The sequence below is a fragment of the Schistocerca nitens genome, chromosome 8, assembly GCF_023898315.1.
Source record: "Schistocerca nitens isolate TAMUIC-IGC-003100 chromosome 8, iqSchNite1.1, whole genome shotgun sequence".
Classification (NCBI taxonomy): Eukaryota; Metazoa; Arthropoda; class Insecta; order Orthoptera; family Acrididae; genus Schistocerca; species Schistocerca nitens.
The window spans coordinates 144,690,148-144,699,557 of record NC_064621.1 but is presented as its reverse complement, the minus strand read 5'-3'; the positions used below and the strand labels follow the sequence as shown (position 1 = coordinate 144,699,557).

General features: G+C 45.3%; 1 protein-coding gene across 1 annotated transcript in view; it reads left to right on the top strand.

The window, feature by feature from the left end:
• The first annotated feature begins 4,540 nt into the window (after positions 1–4,540).
• The window catches only part of LOC126199454 (uncharacterized), a 28,726-nt gene continuing 23,856 nt past the window's right edge, over positions 4,541–9,410 (top strand). Inside the window, exon 1 of the mRNA XM_049936375.1 lies at positions 4,541–4,561. Coding sequence (XP_049792332.1) covers positions 4,541–4,561 — 21 coding nt within the window. The remainder of the gene's footprint in view (positions 4,562–9,410) is intronic.

The window sequence follows — 9,410 nt, the reverse complement described above, 5'->3', positions numbered from 1 at the left end:
AGTGGGTATCTTTTCAACTAAATATTGAATTCCAGTGGGCTCTGAACGTTACCGGTTCCCCCACTGTCCCCCGCATATCGGAGAAGTTAGCGGAAGTCATGCCACATCCATCCCGCCAATAGTGCAGCTGCCACCGTCGCGGCCATAACCACCATTGATATCGGCAACCACTGGGCCTCTCAACCGGTCACGTACATACACGCAACACCTCTTAGCATGGTAAATGTATTTCTGTGCCATCGTGCTAAGGTGTACACATCTGCACCTGTCAGTTATCTTTGACGAGACATTTCAGTCTTCTTCTCCCTTGCGGCAGAGTTGTAGACTGTGGAACTGAGTCCCAAGTTGGGAATCCTTGGGCACACTTTAGCTAAGTATAAACTGGTGAGAAATTTCAGATTAAAATGATGGGATGGTTGAAATATATCCTGTGGTATTACAGAGCACATGGCCTAATTTGCAGCGGCAGCGAAATTGAATAATGTAAGACGCACGCTTTTGCTTTAATCAAAGTGGAAAAATGAGAAAAAAAAACAGAAATTTTCTACATTTAAAATAACCAGCAGCCCACACAGACACTCTGCAATGAACTGAAAAAAATTATTGTACTCTTAAAACTCTCCACAGGCAATCCACAGTTTTGTCAAAAACACCTTTTTATTGTTATTTCACCCTTCAAAAAATGGCTCTGAGCACTATGGGACTCAACTGCTGTGGTTATCAGTCCCCTAGAACTTAGAACTACTTAAACCTAACTAACCTAAGGACATCACACACATCCATGCCCGAGGCAGGATTCGAACCTGCGACCGTAGCAGTCGCACGGTTCCGGACTGCGCGCCTAGAACCGCGAGACCACCGCGGCCGGCATTTCACCCTTCCATACCTCATATGGGTAGAGACTGGGTGTCAGCTATACATTAAACCCACTCTTCAGTCAAGGGGAAAGTAAAAGCAAACTGAAACGTAAATAAACACTAGCATAAAAGTGAGATATGTATAAAGAATTAAAAACTTTGATGGTGAATTAAAAAAAAAAATATGTTTTTATATATGACAGACTTCCTTCGTCTTTAGTTAAAAACAGAAATAATAAAAGATACAAACGAAACACAATGACAGTATGATTAAAAACATTTAAAAGATGAAGCAAAACTCCGATGCTAAAAAGAAGCACTTCATTGTCACTAGAACTGGAAAGACCTGTTTCTTGATATGTGTTGCTGAAGGGAAAAAAAATTGGTCGTTTAGGAAGGTAGCTGAATGGTGCTTGGTATCGACGGGGCAGGAGTGGCTGTGGGATTCAAGAGGGTTGGGGTAACGTGGGGTATTGATGAGGCTATAGTTTGGAGCGGAAAAGGGGTAGGGAAGGAAAGGGGAGGGAAAAAGAGCGGGGAGGGAAATACGTGGATGGAAGGGAGATGGAATGGTACAAAATATGGAAGGCGGAGTCAGTCGAAATTTCTTTGGGAGAATATGTGGTGGATGCGCAGGTGTAGGGTTGGTACGTTATATTGGTAGAGACATGGCTGGGTATGGGGATTTGAAGGTAGAGGTGAAACTATCGGTTTGTTGGAGTCAAGTTCACAGATGGTGCAGGTTGTACAGAGGTGTCACTGTGAGTGAGGCCAGATGGGGATTCATGAGCTGGTAAAGGATCCTACTGAGGGAGGGTAAATGTATGCAGAAAGTGAGGCGAAGTGCACCATCTGGAGGGACTTACAGAATTTAGTTGCGGCACATATCTATGAAACATTTGTGTAGCAAAGAATGGGTTGGATCAACGATTTGTAAGAATGAAGACAGCAGTGGACTGCAATCCAAAGTTTGGCTTTTTAGTGGTTTTAGTAGTTCAAGTATATTGTGGTCTTTCTGTTGGATGGATTAGTTGGTGATGGATGGTTAGTCGATGATATTTTAGTGTGGTATTCGTTAACTGGATTGGATGGTCGCAAATTTTAGGTTAGAAGTCGTCCGGCGGAAGGTGTAGGTAGTGCGATCTATAATATTGCTTGAGTTTTACAAGGGTTTGATCTTGAGAAGCTATTATTTACACCTAAAGGTGAACAGACTGAGGTGAATTTGGAAGAATTTATTAGATTTCTCGAGTGTAGGTCTGAGGGCGAGGAAATCTGTGTCGTCAGAATCCTGGAGAAGGTTGACTGGCGGACGTGGTTTAGATTATCATCAGTGTAGAGGATATAAAGGAGAGGAGAGAGGAGAGAGCCATGGGGCATGACTGCAGTGGGATGAAAGGTACAGAAATTGGTGTTTTAATGGTGACAATGGATGAGTGATTGGAGAAGAAGGTACAAACAAGGCGAACATGATTAACTGAAAGTGCATAAGTTTTGGAATATGAAAGCAGGCCTGAATGCCATACGGAGTTTTAGGCTTTCCCTAGGTCCATGGAGTTAAAAATAGCTGTTTTGCAGGTGTTCAGCTGGTGGGATATTAGATGTGTGAGGTGCAGGATCTGGTTATCAGAGAAGGTGGAAAGGGAACCACACTTGTTAATGGAGAGGAGGAGGTGTTGGTTAAGTGTCGATATATGCGTCAGGAGAGCACAGATTTGGGGATGTTGCTAAAAGATGAGGTCAGACAAATGGAGCAGTGAGAGTAGATGTTGGTAGGCGGTTTGTACACTGGGAGGAAAAGTAGGATTTTGGAGGTTTCATGCAGTTCAGGATGGTAACCATTGGAGAGAATTGTGGTATTAAGGGTTGAGGACAACCAGAAAGGAGACAATAACCTTTGAGGTGTCAGTAAGTAATGCATTCATGACCAGGTGATGTGTTGCGTTTTCTGTAAACTACTCGTTTTTTATCATGCTGCGATTTGTTTGATGAATTCTGTTTTAAGTTGACCAAGCAGAGAAAGATGAGACCCAGAAGTGGGACAGTGGTATTTGTGCATTGGGAATGGTAGAGAACATAATAAAAGTGAAGGATGTTGCAGATTTTGAGAATGCCGAAGAGATAGGATGTCAAGTGTTCAGGTGTGGTCAGGTGGTCAAATAATGGATGACTGTTGTGGGAGAGTGAGTAGTGATGGATGACATGTCTGGCAATGTGTTGGTGGAATATTTTCCACTAATTCAGTCAGAATTATCCTGAAGTGGCCAGTTGCAACTCCACATCTGACCAAAGGAAAAGGATTATCTGTATGGTGGAAGAGGTAGGGAGAGTTTCAGATGGTCTGATAGGGTCAGAGGATCATTTCATTAAGGATGATGAACTGTGCTACCATAGGTTACGCATTAAAAGAGGATTTATGGTGATTATGCCGCCAACATTGTGGTAGAGGACGCTTTATTGCCGTCACGCCATGATGAGAACATAGGGAATTTGTTTCATGGGTGAGTGGTTGGTGTTTTTAAAAAATAGGTGCTTTTTTGGCAACAGTAGGATTGGGGGAGGGATTGGAGGGTTCGACTTTATGACAGCAGTTGTAAATCAGGGTGCACTTCATCAGGAGCTGATTGATGGTGGGGACAGATGCTGTGAAGTCTCACATAATGAAGGTGGGACCTGAGTGGTAGATATGCTGGAGCTGCGCGGATTTCTTAGGCAGAATTGGCATTCAGTTCAGAGACCAACTCCTCTGCCCTGTTTTAGGGCCAACCTTCATTACCACAGCGCCGAGAGAAGGGGGGGGGGTGAGGACGGCGAGGAAGGTAGGGTTGCCTCAACGTAGTGGCAGTGTGAATGGGAATGTGGGAGGCGTGAGGGCCAAAGGTAATGGGGATTATGAGGCGGTGATCTGAATGGATTCGTGAATCTGAAAAAGATTGAATCTGAATAGACGATGGGGGACATACTTCCTGATTTCCATAGTGAGGAATTTTGCAATAATGAATTTAAGGTCAGGGTTACTTAGGGTGAAGGTGTGAATAACTGGGGAGAAGTATCGGGAAAGAGAGTTGTGTTCATGCGTTCAGTAGGACGGGGCGTCGTGGGGGGAGTTTTTTGGTTAGAGTGTTGATAATGGAGTCTGCATAAGGGCATTTCTAAAGTGTTTCGGAGACTATGGTTTGGAGTGGGGTTGAAGAATTGGAGGAAGTGGGATATGGCATGGTGCATGTCTTTCCATTTGCCTTTAGTGCATTGGGCTGCTTGTTGACTGTACTGTGGTTTCTGGCATTGCCACAGTAGCTCAAAGAGTTTTTATTTTTGTTGGTGTTGCAGGGAAGTGGTTGGTGTGGGATAAGTTGGAGGTGGGTGATAGGCAAAGAGTGCGAAGAAGGTGTGGGAGAGGTCATGGATGAGTTGGGTAGGTGAAGGGCGTGACTGCAGATGCGGAAGAGACTTTGCAAAGGGGAGGGTAGATACAGGGAGGTGGATCAGAGGAAATGACATTGCGACCAGGAAAGTAGTGCTATAAATGATGGAGGTGGTTGTAGTGTCCATTGTAGGACAAAGACACAGCGAACTGATAGTAAATGGTGCTTACTGTCGACAGAGCAATGCCGAGATGCGAAATGGTGGGTTTGACAGCAGTGACACACAGGATGATGTGATGACGACAGCAGGTCAACGTGATGGCGCCGGAGATGGAGGTGGTGAGTCGACTGCAGTTGGGCGAAGACGGTGAGGTGGCCGTAGCGGCGGCAACATGGAGGCAGTGACAGTGGCAATGATTCACAAAGTGAGTTTCCGATGAAGAAGCACACGTACACAGAAGAAGTCAAGACACAAATAAACTACAAACACCAAACAGGTACTGATGGGAACCCAGTCTACCTACAATAGTGAAGTTGGTGAGAAAAGTGAAGTAGCATAGGACTAACGAGAACCCTAACAGATCTATTCCAGAGCCTTCCAAGGGATGGTCAAAAACACGTCAGTCTTTACACAACACAAACCATTCATCAACCATAGTGAGTGCAGAACATGTTCACACGATGTGAAAAGGTGAATTTTAGCCAGAAAATATGCGGCAAACAGTAAATAAGTGTGAAGAAAAGCAATATCTTAACAGAGAAATGGGTTGCACTGTTGTTGTATCAAATATTTGGAGAATAAAACGGTATGCCATCAACTGCGGGATTGCAAAACGCCATTTAGTGAATGGGTGCTGAATACATCGTCCCAGTATCACAGAGATTACCCCAGTGTGGGGAAGTGGGGAAGTCTGCTGTTAAACACGCCGATAGATGTCCGTAGCTGTGACACCTTGCATGTGTATACGGAAATATACACTCCTGGAAATTGAAATAAGAACACCGTGAATTCATTGTCCCAGGAAGGGGAAACTTTATTGACACATTCCTGGGGTCAGATACATCACATGATCACACTGACAGAACCACAGGCACATAGACACAAGCAACAGAGCATGCACAATGTCGGCACTAGTACAGTGTATATCCACCTTTCGCAGCCATGCAGGCTGCTATTCTCCCATGGAGACGATCGTAGAGATGCTGGATGTAGTCCTGTGGAACGGCTTGCCATGCCATTTCCACCTGGCGCCTCAGTTGGACCAGCGTTCGTGCTGGACGTGCAGACCGCGTGAGACGACGCTTCATCCAGTCCCAAACATGCTCAATGGGGGACAGATCCGGAGATCTTGCTGGCCAGGGTAGTTGACTTACACCTTCTAGAGCACGTTGGGTGGCACGGGATACATGCGGACGTGCATTGTCCTGTTGGAACAGCAAGTTCCCTTGCCGGTCTAGGAATGGTAGAACGATGGGTTCGATGACGGTTTGGATGTACCGTGCACTATTTAGTGTCCCCTCGACGATCACCAGTGGTGTACGGCCAGTGTAGGAGATCGCTCCCCACACCATGATGCCGGGTGTTGGCCCTGTGTAGATCGGTCGTATGCAGTCCTGATTGTGGCGCTCACCTGCACGGCGCCAAACACGCATACGACCATCATTGGCACCAAGGCAGAAGCGACTCTCATCGCTGAAGACGACACGTCTCCATTCGTCCCTCCATTCACGCCTGTCGCGACACCACTGGAGGCGGGCTGCACGATGTTGGGGCGTGAGCGGAAGACGGCCTAACGGTGTGCGGGACCGTAGCCCAGCTTCATCGAGACGGTTGCGAATGGTCCTCACCGATACCCCAGGAGCAACAGTGTCCCTAATTTGCTGGGAAGTGGCGGTGCGGTCCCCTACGGCACTGCGTAGGATCCTACGGTCTTGGCGTGCATCCGTGCGTCGCTGCGGTCCGGTCCCAGGTCGACGGGCACGTGCACCTTCCGCCGACCACTGGCGACAACATCGATGTACTGTGGAGACCTCACGCCCCACGGTTGAGCAATTGGGCGGTACGTCCACCCGGCCTCCCGCATGCCCACTATACGCCCTCGCTCAAAGTCCGTCAACTGCACATACGGTTCACGTCCACGCTGTCGCGGCATGCTACCAGTGTTAAAGACTGCGATGGAGCTCCGTATGCCACGGCAAACTGGCTGACACTGACGGCGGCGGTGCACAAATGCTGCGCAGCTAGCGCCATTCGACGGCCAACACCGCGGTTCCTGGTGTGTCCGCTGTGCCGTGCGTGTGATCATTACTTGTACAGCCCTCTCGCAGTGTCCGGAGCAAGTATGGTGGGTCTGACACACCGGTGTCAATGTGTTCTTTTTTCCATTTCCAGGAGTGTAATTCTGAGGGGGGTGCGATGGGGAGGTTCCCTTGTGAGAAAGAGCTATACATTTAGGTTAGTACCTGGCAATGTGATACTTCGCCATGTTCAGAGACATTCTCAACCATACAAAGTTCACGTATTTCTGTCCAACATTTTGTATTATGCCTTCAGTGAGTTGGCATCTTGTAACAATTCGATGTGGGTTATGCTACAGGAACAGACTGTTACCAACGAACTTCTCTTTGGCCAATCCTTTGAGAGCGAGCCCCTTGATGGTAACAGCTGCGTGCAGGACAGGATTGTTTGAGAATTGAATTTCACAATGAAACTGAACTGTAGTTGTCTTGATCTTACTGAAACAATAACAATCAAGTAAGGAGCTAGGGAAATGTACATATAGTGTAGACACACATGACTGTCATTCAGATGGTAGTGAACATGAATATTAGACGTGGATCTTCATTAGCATAGTTCTCTAGAATTTATTGGTCTTACCTCGTGTAAACCCTATGGAGGTAGGCGATTAACGTGACCTTCAGAATCGGATTTTCTCTCTCGGCAAAGGACGAGAGGTGATAGTATGATGTAAAGGTTTGCTGAATAGAATTGTCAAATAATTGAAAAAAAAAAAATCCTCGCCCCGAAGACATAAGCGCTGTCACAAAACTAGGAAAGATGCTTTTCAGACGTTTAATTGTTGTATTTTCCGGAATTCATCTGCTCTGTTGCTTGTCTTCGTGTTTGCCTAACTCTACCTTGGCCAGCAAAGTAGTCATATCTCTCCCCAGTCGAGAACGTTTGGAGCATCGTGGGCAAGGCGCTCCAACCATCTTGAGATTTTAACGATGTAATGTGCCAATTGGACTGAATTTGGCACGAACAGCCAACAACTCTATCAATGAATGCTTAGCTGAATAACTAGATGCCTAAGCGTCGGAGTTATTGACTTGCTCAATTTGTGAAGCTCTTCCTGTTGTATCAGTCACTCAATTTTTTTCTGAAATTTTAATAATTTGTTTGTCTGTACATGAACATTACATCTACCGGCTTCCATCCCATTCTGATAACTCCTTCTTTGTACGCCTTTTTCTTCTTAGAATGTATTTATCTTCATCACTAGACCCAGGTAAAGGCCCAAATAATTAATAAAAATTCAATACATACTTTTAGTTTCTCTACTGGATGTCAATAGGCCTATATTTGCGTTTGGTTTGCTTATTTTTCAAATCTCACAGTTGGTGATAACATGTAATGTCCCAATACATGTCTTTCCAAGTAGTATCTTTGATCTTCATCCTAGTTTTAACAGTTCCTAAATGCCACCCTCCCTCCCTTTCCTATGAGAGAATAACTAAATTATATGCAAAGGCAATTGGCACTATTTAATCCTTTTCTTCCTTCCAGTTACTATAACAAACCATGCCTTCCTTGACGCAGTACGGCTTCAAGCTTCCACCTGCCCTCTAATTTCTGACTGTGTCGTGGAAGTGAGGATCCTGATTTTGGTAGGAACTTAAATCACCAAAAATACATATAACCCTAAGAATATTGTACTAACACGTGGCTCATACTTGTCTTACTCGTTGTCTTCATTACAGCTGCGATCACCAGCCTCGATCTCCCCGTCTTCTATGTCCTCCTGTTCTGAGAATATATTGCTTAAGCTATCCGCAACTTCATTCTCTAGACCACGTATACGTGTAATGTCAAACAGAAATGGAGATATCCTTGTGGTCCACATATGTCGTGCCGTGAGGCGGAGTTTGAAGGATCCGTTGCTAACAGACAATGCTCTTACCTCGGCGACTCACTCGATGTATTAAAGAACGCGTGGTCCGCTTGTAGAACACCCTCAGTTACGAGTGGTCCAGAGTATGGAACTCTATGCGGACAATTAATGAAGCAGCATAGAAATTGTAAGTCTCATCATCGGTAAGATGTAGTCACCACTATCGCTCAAGCTATTTCCTATCCCTAGGCCACCAACTGCACTAAATCCTCCTTCGTAATGCTGGCAGATGCCGTGGCTAGCAAAACAACCTAAGTGTGAGATCTGGCGTCATTGATACAGAGACTGCTGTTTCTTACTCTGCCTTCTGTGCTAATGTAGTCCTATTTATTGAGGGTCACGTAGCCATGTGTATAATTCCGTCACATGACGCCGAGAGGTACTTCCTCGCTGTTATCTTGTTCAAACACTTCCTGCCTCCTGCGCAGCTGTTTTTTGTTTTGCTTCCAGTTCTACTCGTGAAAGTATTGATTACACAGATGTAGTCACCTCTTCCTCCACTTATATCATCTACGACATTTACATTATATACATGAACAAAAGATTAAAACTAGTACACAAAACGTTACCGATCTCAAGTACACGGATTGGTTCGCCATTGACCATACTCGAAAAGTAGTTTTTTGCTGATATTCTATTTCGTTCTGCGATCTTAAATCATGTGTCCTTCATCTTTTAAATCGTCCAAATGTCGGTCTACATGTCTGACTGACAGTATCAGGGGCATCTCAACACTTTCTGCCTCTCGTCTTCTCTTATACATCAAACATTGTCTACGTTTAAAGAAAGTGCTAATCCTTCCTGCTGGTATTAGTACGGATCACATGATCGCACTGTAACATCATTTGTGCTCCATAACCGTTACGTTTACTCCGAAAGTTCACGTTCCCTGTCCTTCTTACAGTGACGTCAGCGGTTGACAAATCACTGTTTAATACCTCAATCGGTCATTGTTCTGGGTAATGAACAACATTCGTTGTTCTTTACTCGTATCCAGATACTTCCATTTAGCACAA